At 43.6% G+C, this 21,983-nt stretch overlaps 1 protein-coding gene across 2 annotated transcripts in view; it reads left to right on the top strand.

Annotated features, from left to right (window-relative positions):
• Efcab2 (EF-hand calcium binding domain 2) overlaps positions 1-21,983 on the top strand; it is a 104,268-nt gene that overhangs the window by 27,992 nt on the left and 54,293 nt on the right. Inside the window, exon 2 of one of the 2 annotated variants that reach the window (XM_028865495.2) lies at positions 8,024-8,108. In XM_028865495.2, coding sequence (XP_028721328.1) covers positions 8,024-8,108 — 85 coding nt within the window. Of the gene's footprint in view, positions 1-8,023; positions 8,109-15,831; positions 15,867-21,983 lie in introns of those variants that run through there. The other variant, XM_028865493.2, reaches the window with a different exon arrangement.

The following is a 21,983-nucleotide window of genomic DNA, read 5'->3' as shown; positions in this document are numbered from 1 at the left end:
TTTTTAGGAATATTTATTCAAGTCCATTGTCCACTTTAAAATCAGGCTGTTTTCATGTTTAATTGTAAGAGTTTAAAAAAAATATGTTGGGAAATTTAGGCATGGTGGCACATGCCTGTAATCCCAGCATGTGGGGAGCTGAAATAGGAGGCTGTCCTGGGCTACATGATGAGTTTGAGGGCAGCCTGGGCTTCATAGAGACTGTCTCAAAATTAAATTAAAAAAAAATGAAAAGTAAAAGTAAACATATCTGCTGGAGATGGGTTGGGGCCTACCTAGTTCATAAAGGTCTTCATGTGTCCAGCTAAGCAGGCTTGCTGTTACTTGGAATGGCCTATGGGGGGCCACTGAAGGATTAGAGAGCACAAGGTCACAGGATTAAACTCCATTTTAGGAAGATCACCCTTGCCTTGGGGCTATAGCTTGGTGGTAGAATGCTTGCCTAGCTTGCATAAGGCTCTGGATTCTAGTTCCCTCACCAGAAAAACATATAAAGAAAAAAATTTTAAATAGAAAAAAAAATCACCCAAGCCTAATGTGACTATTGTTTGAGGAGTGGAATGGGAAAGGATGTGCTTTAATCCACTCAGAGGTGATGAGTCTTTACACCCAAATGGTGCAGTACAGATGGAGGGAGAAGGGGAAGTATTTCAGAAGTGTTTAGTAACATGTCTTGCAAACCGAGTGACTCTGAATGATAAATTTGGAGAGAGGAGAGGAGGAGAGAAGGGGAGGGGAGGGGAGGGAGATCTTCATCAGGAATCACTTGAGGACAGTGAGAATTGGTAGGAGGCGTTCCCTGAAGGGATGGACTTTAATGGATCAGTGATTGAAAGGGAAGCCATCAGTTAAGTCCAGATTATAGGGAACATTACGTAAGTTAGTGTGTAGCGCCGTCTCAGCAACAAACTGATTTCCTAAGTGTGGAGGGGAGTGGGGGGGACAATAGGGACTGTTGAAAATACACACGTGCACGTTAAACGGTGTACACAAACGTTTATAAAATTTTAGGTTGAAGGAAGTAGTGAAGACATTTGGGGACAGATGGAGACATTTGGATATGGAATAGAGACTAGATGATTGTAGTGAATTTGATTATTTTTTAAGGATATTAAAATAGTGTTGAGATTATATAGGAGATTGCCCTTATTTTTAGGAGATGCATGTGGAAGTGTTCAGGGTAAAGTATCACTGTGCCTGCAATTACTTAGCGATGGAGGGAGAGCAGGGAAAAATGGCAGTCTTCACAATACTTCAATCTGGCTGGTGGGCACAGGGCTGCTACTAAGCTTTCAACTTTTCCATATGTTTGACAGTTTCTTAATTAAAGAAATTGGAAAAGATAAGCTCTGAGTAGGAGGTTCCGAGTAGCATTGGGGAGCAGAATATAGCTACTGATGATTTGAGTAGGATGGGGAAGGTGACCATAAGCAAAAAGGCAGGAGTGAGTCTTGAGTCCCTGAGATAGTTGAGCCATAGGAGAGTGACAAAGTTTAAGGTGGCCTTTGGGCCTTGAATGGCTTATCACTCAAAGCAATGGCTTGGAAAACAGTATTGTATAATGTGCTGGGATAATAGCTAGAAGAGCTTTTGGACGTTAATAAGCGGCTTGATAACCTTTTGTTGTGCAGTGCTGGAGATAAACTTTTGTTTATCTTGCCTTGCATATGCTAGGCAAGCCTGTTACCTGAGCTACATCTCCTTGTTTTTATTTAAGTTATTATTGTTATCATCATCATTGTGGGGGAGGTGTGTGCTGTGGGGTATGAATAGATGCTAGAGGACAACTCTAGGGAGTCACTTCTCTCCTTCCACGTTAACAGGGTCCCAGGACTTGAACTCAGGTGGTCAGGTTTGCATGGGAAGCGCCCTTGCTCTCTTGCCAGCCCGCCTTAGTTTTTGAAACGGCCTCACAATGTAGCTGAGACTGGCCTTGAATTCAAAATCCTCCTCACTGGCTACAACATCTAAAATATTACATCCTTTTTATTTATTTATTTATTTATTTTCAATTTACTTTCTGGGCTGGAAAGAAGGCTCGGGGATTAGAGCATTTGCTGCTCTTTCAGAGGACTCAAGTTTGCCTCTCAGCACCCCTCAGGGAGTTCACAGCTGCCTGTGAATCCATCCAGGGCACTGGAGATGCTCTTCTGGATCTGTGGTCACCTGCACTCAGAAAGACACATGCCCACACACTTAATAAAAAGGTAATCATTATTATTATTTTTTTAAGCTAAGGCCTCACTATGTAGCTGAGGAGGACTTTGAATGCTTGATCCTTTTGCCTCTACCTCCTGAGTGCTGGGATACAAATGTGTGCCACTAACTGTGATTGAAGTTCAATATATTTCCCTTGAGACAGGGTCTTACTGTGTAGCTCTGGCTGTCTTGGAACTCACTCTGTAGACCAGGATGGCCTCGAACTCACAGAGATCTGCTAAAGGGGTGGGGCCACAATGTCTGGCCCAAGATTCAATTCTTTTTTTTTTTTTTTTTTTTTTTTTTTTGGTTTTTCAAGACAGGGTTTCCTCTGTGTAGTTTTAGAGCCTGTCCTGATCTTGTTTTGTCATGGGCCACCACCGCCCAGCCCAAGATTCCATTCTTAATATAAATTTTTGTATAAGTCTCTTAAGTTTTGATAGTATTCCACCAATGAAAAACTTCACTCAAAAAATGTGAAAACAGCTGGGCATTGGTGGCGCACACCTTTAATCCCAGTACTCGGGAGGCAGAGCCAGGCGGATCTCTGTGAGTTCGAGGCCAGCGTGGGCTACAGAGTGAGATCCAGGACAGGCACCAAAACTATACAGAGAAACCCTGTCTCGAAAAACAAAAAACAAAAAACAAACAAAAAATGTGAAAACATTTTGAAACTAGTAAAAAAAATTGCAATTATTAAAATTATAAGTTTGTAACTGACAAATATAACTTAAGTATTTCTGCTAATATAAAAATGGTTTATTAATTCAGCTTAGCTTTCTTTTTTTGGGGGTTTTTGAGACAACTCACAGAGATCTGCCTGCCTCAGCCACCCGAGGACCACCCCCCACTCTTGCTGAGCTTTCTTATATTAATTACTTCATAATAATTCCAAGAGGGGGTGTGGTAATTTATGCCTGTAATCCCAGCAATCAGAGGGTTGGTGCAGGAGGAGTTTGAAGTTACAGACCTACTTGGGCTACATAATGAGGGCTTGTCTCCCAACAAACAGAAAAAACAATGCCTATTAGAATAATGATAAAGGCTTTATCTATGCACAGTGCCTGTTGTCAGAGCCATGCAACGAGCTTGGCTGCTGCTAAAAGGCTAAAAGCTGCACAGGAGCAGAAGTGGCTGACGTGTGATCATGAGCGTTACAGTCTTTAGAGTCACCAGCCCCTCGGTCCCAACTGGTTGCACTTGAAGATAAATGCCAGCTCTTTGGGTTTCTGGACTATCAATCCATTTCTCCAGTAGCTCCCTGAATTCCTTTCCGGAGTGGGTAAAAGTGGGCTCTCTAGCTGATTTCTGATGGTTATGACTAATGTGGACTTTCCTGGGGCTAGGGATGTAGGTCGGTTGCTAGAGTACTTTCCTGGCATGTGTGAAGTAGTGGGTAGATCCCTGACACCTACACTGTATAAATCAGGTGTGGTGCCACTTGCATGAACTCCCAGTACTCAGGAGGTGGTGGAAAGAAGATCAGAAGTTCAAGGTCATTCTCTGCTGTATAGTCAGTTTGAGGTCAGCCTGGGGGATGTGAAACCTCTCAACAACATTTTCTTTCTTTCTTTCTTTCTTTCTTTCTTTCTTTCTTTCTTTCTTTCTTTCTTTCTTTCTTTCTTTCTTTCTTTCTTTCTTTCTTTCTTCTTTTCTTCCTTCTCTCTCTCTCTCTCTCTCTCTCTCTCTCTCTCTCTCTCTCTCTCTCTCTCTCTCTCTTTGTTTTTTGAGACAGGGTTTCTCTGTGTAGTTTTGGTGCCTGTCCTAGATCTCACTCTGTAGACCAGGCTGGCCCCGAATTTACAGAGATCTGCCTGGCTCTGCCTCCTGAGTGCTGGGATTAAAGGTGTGTGCCACCACTGCCTGGCCAGTCTTCCACCTTCTTTGTGTGCATGTGCATAGACATTTGTCTGTATGTGTATGCTGGAATGTGTGTGTGCGCGCGCGCGCTCGAATTCATGATCGTGTGTGTGTGTGTGTGTGTGTGTGTGTGTGTGTGTGTGAGAGAGAGAGAGAGAGAGAGAGAGAGAGAGAGAGAGAGAGAGAGAGAGAAGGCCAGAAGCCAACATTGGCATCTTCCTCAGTTGCTGTCCACTTGGAGCTCACTGATATGGCTAGAGTGCTGGTGAGCAAGCCCTAGGGACCTCTTGTGTCTGCTGCCTCTGAGCACTGAGATTACGAGCATTGCTGCCGTGGTGAGTTTTTCTGTGGGTGCTGGGGATTGAACTCAGGTCCTCATGCTTCTCAGGGAGCACTTTGCTGACTCAGCCATCTCCCCAGCCTCCTCCACCATTGAATTCCAGTGAGGCAGATGATGAATGCACAAGAGTGAACTGGACGGAATTGCTCACTATTGAAAATATTCTGAATATCCACAATGACAGAGTTGATAAAGACCTCCAATTGATTGTCAAGCAATCACACAGACTGTACCGTGCAGTATCTTCTGAGAAGAAAGACTACTTATAAGTTATCTTTGAGTGAAAGATTACAGAACAATGCTGAGTAACTTACAGTGCAGTATCTTTTGAGAAGAAAGACTACTTACAAGTTATCCTTGAGTGAAAGATTACAGAACAATGCCGAGTAACTAATTCTGGGGGGAGAAGGTAAAGATTTTTAGGTGATTTTAGCTAATTTAAACTCTCCCGTATCCTTTGCCCTGCCGCTGGTATTGGCTAGTTAGCAGGAACATCTGTTCTCATTTTACAAAACCAAATTCAACAAGTGACCTTGAAACTTGTTGGCAGTGCTTTTGCCGGGCGCAGTCTTGCTTTCCGGGGAGCTCACACAAATGGTTAAGAAGTAAGAGAAGATCCTGGTCGGGACTGAGTGTGTAGAGAACATGAGCTGACAATTAATAACTGAGAACAGCTGGCAAACAAACACATGGACTATTATCGAGATTCATGTGTAATCAGAGAAGTGTAAATTGAAGTAATGGAGCAACATTCCTGTTTTGTTTATAAAATTAGCAAGCTTTTCATTGCCATGTTATAGTAAAATTTAATTATGTCAGTAAATCCTGTTGTATTCCTGTGGTGCTACTAAAGATGGGAGATTATGCTGCAGTCTGGAAAAGAGCATTTAAAGGAAGGAACTACAGGTTATAGTCCTTATGTTAGGAATACTAATAATCAGGTGGAGTGAGATTTAGTGGGGAACAGGGTTCAGTGGGAAAGATCTGGGTTCCATCCTGCTCTGCCCCTTAATAAACTCTGACCTTGGGTGAGTTGCTGAACCGCAATGAGCCTTGGTTTCTTCAGTTCTAAGAAGGAAGTATTTAGCTCTATGTGTTTATAAAGCACCTGGCCTGGAACCAGATACCTCGTACTTACCCAGTAACTACTTCCTGAGTGAATGAATGTCGAGAATGAAAGACCATGTATCTGGGTCCATAGAAAGAAGGATTGGAGGAGACAGGACATAATGATTGGTGGTTACATTGGAGTAAAGAGAATGAGGGTTAGAAAAACTTCCCATTTTTTCTTTTGACTTTTAGATTATTATTTCTTCCTGTGGCCCCTACCTAAGGTGGGGCAGGTATGAGGTCTCACTCCATATTTGGTGGTTTTATATTTGTGATAAACTGTGCTCACACTTTATCTTTCTCTTCCTTTCTGGGTATCCTGTTGTATGTATTGCTTCATAAACTTTGAGACTTGAATACATGGCTGTGCCAGTGTAAAAATTTGAGACTTGATAATGCGCCCCCCTTTTATGGGGGGCACTGTAGCCTCTCACCTGTGTTCCATCACTAAGCTGTATCTCTAGTTCTCCTTCTTTTACTCGTTGAAACACTTTGAAGTCAGTCTTGCCCCTCACTCCCATCAAATCTGTCAGCACGCATTAGTGATCTTAACCAGAATTTCCTTTTATGTCCATGGTTCCCCTTCTAGTCTCAGCCCGTGTGGTGGTTTGAATAGGCATGGCCCCCATAGACTCATTATTTGAAGCCTTGGCGCATAGGGAATGGCACTATTAAGAGGTGTGGCCTTGTTGGAGTAGGCGTGTCATTGTGGAGGTGGGCATTGAGGTTTTATATGCTCAAGCTAGGCCTAATGTGGCTGACTCCTTCTGCTGCTGGTGGATCAGATGTAGGACTCTCAGCTCCTTCTCCAGCACCACGTCTGCCTACATGTTGCCATGCTTCTCATATGGACTGAAACTGTGAGCCAGCCCCAAATAAATGTTTTCCTTCCAAGAGTTGCTGTTGTCATGGTGTCTCCTCACAGCACTAGAGACCTTAGCTAAGACACCATTGACCATGTCTGAAAGAGATACTGAAGCAGCCTCCGCACTGGTCTCTGTGACCACCTTTCCCTTCCAGTGTCTTCTCAACACAGTGACAGCCAACAAGAAGATCAGGTCACCATAGAGCCTAGAACCTTCCAGTGGTTTCTCATTGCATTCAGAGGAAGTTCAAAATTCTTAAAGGATTCAGCTCCCACCCAGCAGCTCACAGCCGTCTGATCATTAGTTAGCCTGCTCGTCTGCACTCTCTTTTCCCTCTGTCTGAAACCTTTCCGGAGATACTGCAGATGGGTTCTTCCTGTCTGGCAGCTGTGCCCTGTCACCTTGTCACTAAGGTGGCATTCTCACCGGGACTCTTCATATCTCTTACTTTTTTTCTTTTTTTCTGTGTTTAAGGTCATGCAACCTACTGTATATGTCAGCAAAAATGCAGACATTTATATATCTTTCCAGTAAAAATAGCTGTGGGGCAAGAACTTTTGTCTGTTTTTACTTCTTACTATGACCTTGTTAGTGTCTGGAATGTAGTACGTTCTCAATAATGTTTATTAACTACTTCACTGTTTCATGTAAGTGAGTTTTAATCACACTCTTGTTTAAAGGTGTGTGAAGGATGCACAGGAGGGTTTATATGCCTCTCATCCACCTTCAACCCTCCTCAGGAACAGAACAAAGGTGATAAGCAGCCTAATAACTAGATGGTGTTTGTTGTCTTGGGTTTACTCTTCTTGTTGAGCTAGGATGGCATCTAAACCACGTTAGCTAGAGGGTAGGCTGGCAGGTCTCCAGGTGAGATCTGGGTGGTGGCTTTTAGTGTACGTACATTGTATTTACAACCAAAATTAGGGGCTGCAGGGATTGCTCAGTGGGGAGATGTCTCAGTGACTGAGCAGCAAGAGGTGGTACAAACAAGAGGACCTGGATTTGAATCCCTAGCAAACACAGAAAAGCCAGGGGCAGCAGGGCACATCTGTAACTCCAGCAGTGGAGGGCAGAGACAGGCAGGTTCTGGGGTATAGGCAGCCAGTCTATCTGAAACTGTAAGCATCACATTTGGTGTGGGCATGAGTGCACACGCGCACACACACACACACACCACACACACACACACACACACACACACACAAGATGAACATTCAAATAAGTTTACTGTTATACCTCAGAAAAAAATGTTTGGCGCCATGACTTCCCCAGTGTGAGGAACTATACCAGAATAGCCCGTTCCTTCTTTAACTTGCTTTTGTAAGATCTGTTCTTGGACATTTCCAGAGGGAGTTAGCATGCATATGATTTATACAGGGACCAAGAATGGCTCTTTAAGTTCTTCCTTATTTAGCTCTCTACGTTAGTCAGACATAATGGCATATGCCCGGAGTCTCAGCATTAAGGAAATGGAAAGACAGCTTGGTCTACATAACTCGACAGTGAGACCCTGTCTCAAAACAGACAGACGGACAGATAGATGGTCAGACAAAACAAACAAAAACCCAAAAGGATTTCTAGTTAGGTTGTTGGGATTTTTGTTTTGAACTAATAATTAAGGTAATTTTGTTGACTTTGTGTTTTGCAGAGGTAATAGTGGCAGAATTCCATAAGAAGATCAAAGAGGCTTTTGAAGTGTTTGACCATGAAACGAATAATACAGTGGATGTGAGGTTTGGAAATACTTATTGTTGTTATAATTCTAAATTATAGATATAGTTCATCAATAGAAGGGGGCTGTTTTCTCCTTTTTTAAAAAAACTGTACTTTGAGTGTATTTTGCTATTTTAAGTATTTATTTTCTTGTGCTCTGTGTTTTTGCTAACTACCACTTCAAGATAAATTCTGTTTGCTATTTTTTGTAGTCTAGTGGGTAGACTATATTATCATTGTCTATTCCAATATATAGACTGTGAGCCGAGTAAGATGAATGTGGTGATATTTTGTTTGTGCTCTAATAAATAAAGCTTGCCTGGAGATCAGAGTGTGGAGCTAGCCACTAGTTAGCCATAGAGGCCAGGCAGTGGTGGCACATACCTTTAATCTCAGCATTTGTGATCTCATGGCTTTGATCCCAATACTTGGGAGGCACATGCCTTTAATCCCAGCACTAGGGAGGAGGAAACAGGAAGTGATGTGGCTGGGTGGAGAGAGGAGCATAAGGCTGCTGAGTCAGGAGCTTCAGTCCCTTTCAGGCTGAGGAGTTGGCGAGGTAAGAGGTGGCTGTGGCTTGCTCCTTTGTCTTTCTGATCTTTCAGCATTTACCCCGATATCTGACTCTGGGTTTTTATTATTAAGACCAATTAGAATTTGTGCTACAGATGAACTTCATTATGGCTTTAGTGATGGCACATATTTGGTGCTCAGTACATCTCTGTTTAGTGAACAGATGGAGTTTGCATTTTAAAATGTACAAATATGGACTGGGGAGATGGCTTAGTTTGTCAGGGTGCTTCCTGTGCAAGTATGAGAACCCAAGTTTGGGTCCATAGTGCTGATGTAAAAGCCAGGTGTGGCTGGCCACACACACCTTTGACCCCAGCGTTGGAGGGCAGAGACCAGCAGATCCCAGGAGTTCAGTGGTCAGTCAGTCTAGCTGAACAGCAAGCTTCAGGTTCAGGGAGAGACTCTGTCTCAAGGGAATAAAGAAATCAATAGAAGAAGACACCTGATGTCCCCTCCTGGCCTCTGAATGTGCACGCACACATTATAACAGGTTCTCCACCTTCCTAATGCTGCGACCCTTTAATACAGTTCCTCATGGTGTGCTGACCTCCAACCATAAAATTCTTTTCGTTGCTACTTCATAACCATAATTTTGCTACTGTTATGTATCATAATGTAAATACCTCTGTTTTCTGATTGTCTTAGACGACCCCTGTGAAGAGTCATTTGACCCCAATGGGGTCATGACCCACAGGTTGAGAAACTGCTGTTATTTATATATACATATATATGTATAATTTTATACTATCATATACATGTTTTTTATATTTTATATACTATAATACATTATATTTACTTTTATATAATATTATATTTTATATAACATTAATATATAATACATGTATAATATTATACATAATATAATATATGTTTTATATGCTTTATATAATATTAATATATAATATTATTTTTATATATTAATATATTATATTTGTATAATATTAATATATCAATACTAAATAGAAATATATATTATATAATATATATGTATATGTATAATTTTTAAAAAAGATTATAAAAATACATAGATATGTATTACCAAGCCATCATTACAAAGAATAATAATGTTTACAGAATGATATATTCCCCAAGTAAAAATAATAAATGGACTAAACAGCATGAAAAAATGGAAAGACATGAATATGGGAAGATTTAGAGTAGAATACAGGTGTGGTGGTGCACACCTGTAATTGCAGCATTTAGGAGCTGAGTCAGGAAGACTATGAATTTGAAGCCAGCCTTAGCTATCTAGAGGGTGAAAGTGAAGAAAACCGCATGAGTCTAATAGAAGCTGTAGGCTCATACAGCAAGGGGAAGCCACGAATCCACTCTTCCGGGAGGCCAGGCGAAGTGAGGATTATTTGATGAGTTCATAGTCTAAGAGCTTCCGTTACTGAAGGCAGCAAAGCAGTGGGGATCGAAAGAGGTACAACAAGGAACTGCTTGTAAACCAGGGCCACCCATCACTTCCTGTACTAGCCAGGGCCCCACATGCTTCAGCCTTGAGCCAACTCAATGAACAGTATGAGACTTGATTTGTAAATTGAAACTACATGCATTATTTAGTTCCTCATACCTGAGCGTCCGAGATTAACAAGTATGAGCAGCTTCATGTCTTCACATTAGCACTTCGGAAGTTTTGTTTGTACTCTAGTTTTGTGTGTAAGTCTGTTGTGATAGACAGAGTGGAAGACAGTTAAATTTGTCCCCATAGCTCTACTAGTTCCTTGTCTTACCGAAGTAAAGGATCTGACCAAAGCAGCTGAAGGCAGGCAGGCAGGAAGGAAGGCAGGGCAGGCAGGCAGGCAGGCAGGACAGGCAGGCAGGAAGGAAGGCAGGCAGGCAGGAAGGAAGGCAGGCAGGCAGGAAGGCAGGCAGGCAGGAGGGGGGCAGGCAGGGGGGGGGGGGGGGGGGGGGGGGGGGGGGGGGGGGGGGGGGGGGGGGGGGGGGGGGGGGGGGGGGGGGGGGGCAGGAGGAGGAAGGCAGGCAGGAAGGAGGAGGCAGGCAGGGAAGGAGGCAGGAGGAGGAGGAGGCAGGAAGGAGGCAGGCAGGCAGGCAGGAAGGAAGGCAGGCAGGAAGGCAGGCAGGCAGGCAGGAAGGAAGGCAGGAGGAGGCAGGCAGGGGGGCAGGAGGGGAGGCAGGGGGGGGGGGGGGGGGGGGGGGGGGGGGGGGGCAGGCAGGAAGGAAGGCAGGGGGAGGGAGGCAGGAGGCAGGCAGGAAGGAAGGCAGGCAGGAAGGAAGGCAGGCAGGAAGGCAGGAAGGCAGGCAGGAAGGCAGGCAGGCAGGCAGGAAGGAAGGCAGGCAGGAGAGGCAGGCAGGAAGGAGGCAGGCAGGCAGGACAGGCAGGAAGGCAGGCAGGAAGGCAGGCAGGCAGGCAGGAAGGAAGGCAGGCAGGCAGGCAGGAAGGAAGGCAGGCAGGCAGGCAGGCAGGCAGGAAGGAAGGCAGGCAGGCAGGCAGGCAGGAAGGAAGGCAGGCAGGCAGGCAGGCAGGCAGGAAGGCAGGCAGGCAGGCTCATTTGGCTGCCAGTTTGAGAGGGTAGGCTGTCATGGCAGTGAGAGCTTGTGATAAGTGCTCACCTATGGCCATAGGCAGAAGCAGAGAGAAGGTTGAAGTTCAGCTCACTTTCTTTTTTGTTTAGTCCTGGAACCCAGCCTATAGAAGGGTGCTGCCCACAGTTAAGGGGATCGTTTCACCTCCGTTAACCTTCACAGGCATGCCCAGAAGCTGACCCAGTCTTATCCCACAGGCATGTTCAGAGGCTTGTCTCCTAGTTGAGTCTAGGTCCTGTCAAGATGATAATCTAGGTTAACCATCATGGGCAGTGTGGGTCTAAGTTCAGCCATTGTAGTGGAAGTGTGACGGGAACTTAAGGGTAGCATGGCAGCATCGTGCAGCTCCCAGAAGCTCTGGTCATTCTATGGGAACGGCTCTTCAAAGAGTACTGAGCCTTGTCTGTGAGTCCTTGCAGGAAAATGAGTGGAGAGGGATGGTGCTAGTTATAGGTTTGCTGAGTAGAATGGAGCGTGTAACATGTACCTGGCAATTAGATGGACTAGTATATGATGGACAAGTTCTTATCCTCTAACCTCTCCTTGAACCTGAAGGGTTCTCCTCCTGGGCCAGGGGGAGAAGTACTGTTAGAAAAGTCAGGGAAAGTAAAGCTTCAGATGTGTCTGTTGTGGTCTCTGGGGATGGATTCTAAGGCTTTGTACATGCTAGGCCAACATTCTACTGCTGAGCTACATCCCAGCCCTATCATAGCTTTGTGAGAGAAAGAGGTAAAGAAGATCAAGGATTTACAGTCTAGCTATCGTATAGTTGATATCTAGGAGCTTTGTGTCTGTCACCTCATCGTAATGTTTTTATTAGTGTGGAAGGGGTGGTACCACTGTTTTGGAGACAAGTGGCAAGTATGCTTTGCTTAGTGTCACACCATGGCTCTTCCACTCCAAGTCCCCGTCTGAGCTCGGGAGCATGCCCTCCTGCCCGCATTCTCCCAGGCCAGCCCTTCACGGATTCCTGGCCTTGTCTCTTCCTTAGTTTTCTTGACAGTAACAGTGAAAGGGAATTTCCCATATCCCATCAGGCAGAGATGCCAGCCAGGCCTTTTTTGGTAAAAGGGCCAATTCAGGAAAAAGAGATGTGCTTATGGGCTGCAACTTTTCCCCATACCAAAATAAAACAATTTTACTGAGGCCCCAAGGAAAAATGTATGCTCTTATAATTTAGTCCACTTTATTAAATAAAGATGGTTACTGAGAGAAATGACATTGTTCTTAGCACTAAAATATTAATGCTAAGCATACTTGAAGAAGAGCATCGTGGATGACAGCAGCTTTCTAATCTTGATTACTTAGGTTATTTTTTTTGTTTTGTTTTGTTTTCATTTTGAGACAGAGTCTTACTCTGTAGCCCAGGCTGGCCTCAAACTTGTGACAGTCCCCTTGCCTCAGCGTCCAAGTGCTGAACTTCAGGTGGAGGCTCCTCTGCCACATTCCTTGTGCCAAATTATACGGAACTTTATGCTCATGTTTTTGGTGTTATTTTGAATCACTCGACCTTTATAAACTGGATATGAAGGACAGAGACACCAAAACTCTTGCCCAGGGTTGCACAATAGTGAGCAGCAGGGTTGGAAGTTGAGTTAGTTTGTTTTCTGTTCGGCAGCATTTTCCAAGTTGGCTGCACACCAGCCCCAAGGGAGGCCCTGGGAATCTGTGATGAACAGGGTCAACTCTCTCCATTTATAAAAGCAGTTGATCTGTCTGGAATTTATTACGGGTTTATGATTAAAAGTGAAAGTTGAAATAGACATTTATTTTTAGCTTACTAAACAGTTTATATTTGCTGTGTGAAGTGTTAGGCCTACTGTATAACTTACTACCTTTTGTACAATTGGATCCAGTTTCAACTGGCTTCGGATCTATTGCATTATCTTCAGTAAGTTCAGTACTCATTAAGAGGTATCAATTTATAAAACGTTTAACATCTGATAAGGAATTTATTACTCGTGGAACATTTAAGGACTGAAGGCAGCATTCTGTGTAGACTGAATAGTGCAGAGAAGTGTCTTCTAGTCAGATATGTTGGCTCATGCTTATAATCCCAGCATTTGGTAGGCTGAGGCAGGAGGATAACCACAAGTTCAAGGCCAGCCTGGGCAACAAAGTAAGAGCTTGTTTTTTTTTTTTTTTAAATGCCCCTCAAAACCCAAAAAAATGTTTTTGTGTGTAGTAAGAGCACCAGAGGGATGGACATCCAATGGCCTGTTCTGGGCAGGATGAGAGCTAGCTGATCTCTAAGAGGAGGCCAGGGCATTGATGACCTCAGGGAAGTATGGAGTTGCTTTCCTCAGTACAGACCCAGGCTGCCTGTGAGCCTCTCCCTCTATGTGGGTGCTTGGATCTGAACCCAGGCCCTCGGTAAGAGCAGCCAATGCTCTCAACCGTGGAGCCATCTTTCCAGCCTCCAGGATTCAATATTTTCACTCTTAGTTTTGTCAGGAGGTTTTCAAAAGCTACATGATGTGCAACACTATTTTCCATAATTTTTATTTATATAAACATACAATAGATTTATTTCTAAATGAATTAATAGGGCTGGTGAGATGTGTTTACCTGATGACCCAAGTGATCCCTGGGATCCACCAAATGGAAAGAGAAGCAACTGCCACAAGTTGTCCCTCTACCTGCTCATCACACACACACACACACACACACACACACACACACACACACACACCAGTCATCGGTGGACACTTTTATAGCTCTTAGAAAATTATTAACCAGAAGCAATTAGCTCCGAATAATATTAGCTATTACTGTTGTTCCACTTTATATTCTCTAAGTAAATAGTGTAAAACTTTTTCTCCTATTTAATATGGCGTAAGCAATGTTGTGTTATATGTAATAATATTTAACTGAAAATTTAACTTATTTCTGTGTTGTTTTGTGCTTTGAGTTATAAAACATTTTATTTTCCTTTTAAAACCTTTCAAAAACATTTTAAAATTTGGTTTTGAAACCTAGCTCCTTGAAGAATACTGGGCAGGTTTTTAATATCATTAACCAGAGGCATTTTCATATAAAACATAGAGCATAATACATTTTCATTATCACTCATATGTAGTTTCTTTGTGTTTAGAAATTAATAAGATTGAAAGTTACATATTTGAATAGATGAAATATGCACATGGAGAGAACTCTAAAGGTACAGAGACTATTTCATAAGTCTGTCTCTTTACCTCTAACTCTTGAGGGTACAGTGCCCCTGAGTGTTCGTGTGTGTGTGTGTGTGTGTGTGTGTGTGTGTGTGTCTGTGTGTGTTTGTAATTTGTGTGTGAAGGTGTAGGTGTGTGTGTGTGTGTGTAAAGGTACAGGTGTGTGTGTGTAATTTGTGTGTGAAGGTACAGGTGTGTGTGTGTGTGTGTGTGAAGGTCTAGGTGTGTGTGTGAGGGTGTAGGTGTGTGTGTGTAATTTGTGTGTGGAGGTACAGGTGTGTGTGAAGGTCTAGGTGTGTGTGTGTGTGTGTGTGAAGGTGTAGGTGTGTGTGTGTGTGTGTGTGTGAAGGTACAGGTGTGTGTGTGTGTGTGTGTGAAGGTCTAGGTGTGTGTGTGAGGGTGTAGGTGTGTGTGTAATTTGTGTGTGGAGGTACAGGTGTGTGTGTGTGTGTGTGTGAAGGTACAGGTGTGTGTGTGTATGTGTGTGTGAGGGTGTGTGTATGTGTGTGTGTGTGTGTGTGTGAAGGTCTAGGTGTGTGTGTGTGTGTGTGAAGGTGTGGTGTGTGTGTGTTGTTTTGTTGTGGAGGTACAGGTGTGTGTGTGTGTGTGTTGAGTCGTGTGTGTGTGTGTGTGTGTGTGTGTAATTTGTGTGTGGAGGTACAGGTGTGTGTGACCCACCACATGTCCCTGTGGAGAGCAGAGGACAGCTTTGGAGAGTTGGTTCTTCCTCCTTCCTTGTTGGAAGCAGGGTCCCTCACTATGTCTACAGTGCTGTGTCCTATGCCAGCTGCCCTTGCATTGCCTGGTTCTCTGTCTCTATCCTCCTGGCTTGTAGGAGCGATAGGATTACAGATGGGCATCAGCTCATCTGCCTGCTCATATGGGCTCCAAGGATTGAATTTAGCCTGGTCAGGCTTTGGTAGCAACACCTTCACCTGCTCAGCTGTCTCACTGGCCCTCTTCCGGCCTTTGAACGAGGTAGTTTGGTGGCTTGGTGGTTTGCATGATGGGTATTTTTTTCCCGGTTTTTCAAGACAAGGTTTCTCTGTATAGCCCAGGATGTCCTGGAACTCACTCTGTAGACCAGTCTGGCCTCGAACTCACAGAGATCTGCCTGCATCTGCCTCCCGAGTGCTGGGATTAAAGGTGTGTGCCACCACCGACTGGCAATGTGCATGCATTTTCAACACAAGTGAATAAGGTATTATATAAACAATCTGTATCCAGCTTTTTTGCTTATCAGTTATCAATGTCTTTTATTATTTTTTTAATTAAAAATTTTTTTTTGAGACAGGGTCTCACTATGTGGTCTTCTAGGCAGGAACTCACTACATAGACTGGGCTGGTCTCAAATTCATAGAACTCTGCCTGACTCTACTGGAATTAATAGGCCCTGCCCTACTTATCAATATGTTTTAATGATTACTCTTTTGTATTGTCTACAGCTCTTTATTTCATTGTGTCCATGAATCATAATATACTGAGGTAAACTTCCATTAATTGATGATTTAAATTGCTTGTAAGATTTTTGCTTTAATAATCCACGCTGCAGAGACTCTTGGTGTATATGATATTTTGCAACTGTGAGAATTTTTCTGTAGGATAAATTCTTAGAAATAGGTCAAAATGCATGGATATTTTTGGTACATATTGTTACCCTGAGAAGATGGTTTTTCATCTGGCCATGTGATGTTGCCTGTTTTTTCTCTCTCTGAAACAGTTTGTCAAACTGTTACTTTTTATTTTCTGAATTGTGAACAGCTTTCTGTTTTTATTTTTGCATTTATTTGTGTGTGTGTGTGTGTGTGTGTGTGTGTATGTGTGTGTGTGTGTCTGTCTGTCTGTCTGTGGCGGTGGGGGGGTTGCATTTGCCATGGCATTCAATTGGAGGGCAGGACAACTTTTGGGAGTCACTTCTTCCACTGTGGGTTCCAGGGATCCAGCTTAGGCCTCCAGCCTTGATGGCAGTCATCTTTATCTACTGACTCATCTTGCCAGACCATGAATGCCTTTTCTAGCGCTAAAAATTATTTTTATCTCCTTTTATTTGCAAGGGTAGTTTATGACCTTTGCTTATTTTTCTTATTCAATTATTCCTGGTTCTATAAATTAAGCTCTTAATGTGTGATTAATACCATCTGCCTTCTTCCTTTGATTTTATTTGCTGGCATTCAGAAATTTAAAAAATATTCAGATTACCAATCTTTTGAGTATGAATTTAACTTTTGGAGAAAAACATCATTGCTGGCTTGAGTGTGGTGGCAAATGCCTTTAATATCAGCACTCTGGAGGCATAGACATGTAGATGGCTGAGTTTGAGTCTAGCCTGCTCTACATAGTAAATCCCAGCTCAGCCAGTGTTAACTAGTGAGACCTTGTCTTTAAAAAAAATCATTCCATTAGGTTGTTTGCTGCTGTTGTTTTTTTCTGCCAGGCCCAGGGCCTCCACCATGTTTTACCATGTTAAACAGGTACCTTATTTACCATTGAGCTGTGGTGATATATTATGTACCCTAGTAAACTTGCTGAGGATCAGAGGACAGAGCCAGCCACTAGATTAGACATAGAGGTCAGGCAGTGGTGGCACACACCTTTATTTAATCCCAGCACTTGAGATCTCATGCCTTTGCTTGGGAAGCACATAAGCCTTTAATCCCAGGAAGTAATACGGCAGGGCAGAGAAAGTATATAAGGTGTGAGGAACCAGGAACTCACTCTCTTTAGGCTGAGGATTTTGTAGAGGTAAGAACTAGTGGCTGGCTGTTCTGCTTCTCTGATCTTTCAGCTTTCACCCTGATATCTGCCTCTGGGTTTTTTTGTTTTGTTTTATTAAAAGACCATCTAAGATTCAAACAGCATTGAGCCATCCAGCAATCTGGAGAGCTGTCACAATAGAATTAATTTGGTTACCCTGAGCAGAATTAATTTATTAAAAATAAATAATAAAATACCCGAAACATATTCTTTAAGGAATGCTTGAAAAGGTCAAGAAAGTATTTTTTTTTTCTATATGGCTAGTTTTCAAATTCAATTTGAAAGAAACTGTAATCTTACCAAGAAATCTAATTTTTTGTAATTTGTTCTTTTTGGATTTAATAGGGTAAAAGTCAGTAGAGTCAGCTTCAGGCTCTGCCATTGCTTTTCAGAATTGCACCCTTTTCGATTGATCTGTTTTCCTTATCTATTAAGTTGAAATAATGATTTCTGCCATACTTAAACAAGAAGACCATTACTGTCTAGTAAAAAAACAGGAGTGAATTTTGGTAGGAATTATAAGATTGTATCAGATTGCAACACTTTAGACATACATGGTTAAACCAATTTCAGAAGAGCTGATACTCAGGCATTTGAGAGCTAGGCTAGACCAGACTCCCGCCCTGGGAGAAGGGGCTGTTCTCTCCTGTCGTGGGGCCACAGCCGCTGTCCTGGTCCTGTGCTTCAGTGCCGCGGCAGCCTGGCTGCACTTCCAGGTGTTACAGCTGACCCACGTCAGCTCTTACAGAAGAGGTATGACCTTTCGTGGAAGGAGGGAGCAGGTCATGAGACCCCTCCCAGCCAGTTGTACGTGGTTCTGCCCTAATTGCACATGACCTCAGGGTCTCTGGGTATTAGGGGAGGGGACTCTATCTACACAGCCCTGTGGGAGTCATCATCATGCTGGGTGTAGACCTTCCAGTGTGGCTGTTTTAAGGTCACCCATGTTCCTGCCTGTCACCCCTCACCTATTGCTCTGTATGTAAGTCTGGTAAACTCATTTGTCCCCAAAGTGAACTTGGATAGAATTGCACCTTAGTCTGTCACTGGGACTCAGGATGAGGAGTGGGCTAGAGATACATGATCATAATTGCATGCTTTTTAAAAATAAAAACAGTTTGCTTGAGTATGACATGGTGGCTCATATCTTTGATCATAGCACTTGGAAGGTAAAGACAGGAGGGTCAGGAATTCAAAGTCATCCTCAGCTCATAAATTCTAGGCTAGCCTGGCTGCATAAGACCCTGTCCAAAAACAATGAATTAACAAAAGAAAAAATTAATTTTCATTGAGGAAATTGTGGAGTCCCAATCGCTTGTCATATAAAACATCATTTAAGTTCAGAAAAGATCTTAGGAGACTGTAGGCACATGAATGTGTATGCACGGGTGAGAGTGTGTTTTCAGATAATCTACTTCAAATGTAGAAGGTACCATTTAGCTTTTTGCTATAAAAGGAAATCAATACTTTAAAAATTTTCTTGTATTCCTCCAAGTTATCTTATGAATTATTTTACTTACACAATTGCCTATTTACACTGTAGCATTCACTCTGTCTGTCTGTCTGTCTCTCTCTCTCTTACACACATACACACACACCCCACAGGAAAAAGGGAAATCCACTGTGGTGCCCTTGAGCTTCCCAGGCCCTGGGTTGGTGTTTGTTGCCTTTGAGGAGCTGCAGGGGCTCTCTCTATTTCCTGTCACTGTGGTAGCCGAACATCAGCTCTGCTCAGCTACCGTGCTGGTGACAGCACCTTCCCGTCCTGCTCTTCCAGGTTCTTCTGGTGACTGACTGCTCTCTACTGCCTGCCTCTTTGTCCTGTGTCCACTCCCTCAGCGTCTGCGGCCTTCGGGTACTGCTTCACTGCCTTCTCCGCTGCTCCCCTCCCAGGGTACCGCTCTGGATGTATCGCTTCAGAACTCCCAGGGAAGCAAAGGGAAGGTCTACTTTGATCACTTATTAATATTCGGCAGAGGGTGCCCTTGTGGATCATAGCTCATGATAGACTTCAGAGGCCTCTCCTGAAGGCTGTAAGAGAGATGTGACTTTGGGGTTAAGTAGCCACCTCTGGTTGAAGCAGTTGTGCCCAGGGAGACAGATCAAACAGCACAAAACATGGCAATCTGTTTAGGAAGAAGCCCTTGAAGAGGGGCCTCTGGATTTGGCAGGGACCTTGCTGCCTTTGTGATATAATGACCCCCCAAAATCCCAGTGAGGTAGTTAGCCTAATGGGAATTCCGACCGCATCTCTAGAGCAGCAGTTGGAACTCTGTGGTGAACTCCCTGGTTTCTTACTGACCTTCTCTGGTTGCGTGGTGACTGTGGGCACTGTGGTGGAACGTGGTGGTCTTCTGTTTTCTCTCCTTCTGAACTATAGCCCCACTCTAACTTTCAGGCTCCTGCAGAGATAGGAGGGGACGTGGGATCGTGGTCTAGTGGGCCATATAGTTGAGTCTTTGTCGGTGGGATGTGGGGCAGGGTGACGTGCCACTTCAGGCACACATCAGGATGGGTGGAGTTATTAGCAAATCTTTCTTTTCCTCTCCATCCCCTCCCCTGCATTCTCTCTCTCCCCCTCTCTCCTCCCCCTTCTCCCCGCATCTCTTCCATAGACTAGGGTTTGTGAAAGGCCTTGTGAATGGCAGGTAGACACTCTACCGTTGAGTTACAGCCCCAGTCCTTACCACCCTTGCCCCTAGCTGACAAATTGTTTCTGAAACTGATGCTTATCTGTAAGGGACCCACTGTAACCTAAACAGTCTTGGAAAGGAAAAAGAAGCCTGGATGCCTACTCCTGTTTTCAAAGTTTACTTCAGAGCTACATTTACTGACTGAGACTTCTTTATTTGATCTCCAGCAAAGTTGGAGATAGGACAACTAAATATGCATTTGTTGATGTGATGTTGGATCCCTCCCACATACCATGTATGAAAATGAACTCAAAAGAAAAAAGTCACATATAAGACCTAAAGTTATAAAACTCTTAGAAAAAAACATTGGTATAAATTTTGTGACTTTGGATTGGATAGTTCTTAGTGGGTGGGAGGCGCCCAGGGGCGATAGCAATAACCTACAATGTTTGGGAGTCCTTGGACCACCCTAACTACAGCTCAAAGGAGGGCCCTCATGTGTGGTGTTGGGGGTTTTGTTAAATAGTCTGTGGCTCTTTGGGGGAGTATTATCAGGCCAGATGGGAAAATTTCATTTAAGCTATATATTTATATTTGTACACCAACTTACATGTGTTGTAGGCATTTTTAGGTAGATAATAGTATGATTTCTCATAACTTTTTCTCATGTCTTACTGTTACTTTACCTCTCTCCCTCCTGAATTTATCCTCTCCTCCCTCCCTAATTAAAGCCCTCTCATTTCCCCATTTCCTACATGAGGGCACTTGTACCCTGCTGTTCCATTCTGTATTGCCCCCCTGCCCACCTGCAGCAATGGTCGGTCACTTTTTACTTTCCTAGTTTGGAGGCCATCATAGAAAACGATTGATCCAAATGCAAGAGTGGTGGAGCCCGGTCCCAACTGCTTCGTCTACAACTCAACTCCTGCCCCTGAGGCTCAGAGTCACCGTGGAAGGGGCAGAAGGAGTGTAAGAGCCAGAAGAGCAGCAAGTGTGTCACGAGATTGTGTCTCCTAGAAATGTCAGAGAGCTACGCCCATGCTGTCTCACCAACATGGCCGCCTACACATGACCTGAACAAGGACAACACCAATAGACGTGCTAACAGGGGAAGGGCAATGCTCACGAGGCCTCGGCCCTAGACAGCCACAACCAAGGACTGCTGAAAGTGGGGGAGAGTCTTTCCCAGGGACGAGCCCAGCCCTGAAAACTACACACAACAACATTGTATGGACTGAGCAGGTCGTATTGTTATATATTAGGAGTGTGTGTGTGTGTGTGTGTGTGTGTGTGTGTGTGTAACAAGAATTAAAGAAAAAGAGGACAGGAATTTGAAAGAGGACAAGGGGGTACATGGGAGGGTTTGAAGGGAGGACACAGAAGGGAGAAATAATATAGTCTCAAAATGTATCAACTGAAAAAGGCTGGAGAATTGGCTCAGTGGTTAAGAGCTTGTACTGTCCTTGCAGAGGACCCAAGTTCAGTTCCCAGCATCTACCTCAGGTGGCTTACAACCACCTGTAACTCTAGCTCCATGGGGTCCAACATCCTGTCCTGACCTCCGCAGGCACCTACTCACATAGACATGTACACATAAAAGAATAAAATAATATTTAAGAAAATCAATTGAAGAAAAAAGCAAGCCAGACAGATCCTAGAAAATATATCCATAGAAAATCTAGACACACTTATTTCTTTAGCACCAGTAGCCAGGTTTTCAAAGGATTCACCACTAAAAGACTTTAGTCCAGATAGCTGCATATTAAAATTTAAAATGTAGTCCTTATGGAATTTAATCTCTTTCAGGAGATGGGACAAGAAGGAAAACTTCTGAATTATTTTCTGAAGTGTGTATAATCCAGACACCAAAAACCTAATAAAGCTCAAAACTGTAAATAAACTAGTAGCTAAAAGCTGGGCAGTGGTGGTGCACGCCTTTAGTCCCGGACAGAGTCAGGTGGTTCTCTGAGTTGGAGGCCAGCCTGGGGAGTGAGTTCCAGGACAGCCAGGGCTACACAGAGAATCCCTGTCTTGAAAAACAAAGATAAGAATAGTAGCAACAAAATCTAGTAGCACATTAATGTGAACTGTGTTTTTTCTAGGAATATAAAAGTATTACTATTTTAGACATTTATTAGTGTAGCACATCGTATTAGTATACCTGAGAAGAAAAACCATGGATCATCCCTGTAGGTAGTTAGGAGGCATTTGACAG

The sequence above is a fragment of the Peromyscus leucopus genome, chromosome 15 (assembly GCF_004664715.2).
Source record: "Peromyscus leucopus breed LL Stock chromosome 15, UCI_PerLeu_2.1, whole genome shotgun sequence".
In the NCBI taxonomy this organism is placed as follows: domain Eukaryota; kingdom Metazoa; phylum Chordata; class Mammalia; order Rodentia; family Cricetidae; genus Peromyscus; species Peromyscus leucopus.
Note: the sequence above shows the minus strand (reverse complement) of the source record. Positions and strands in the feature narration are given on the sequence as shown.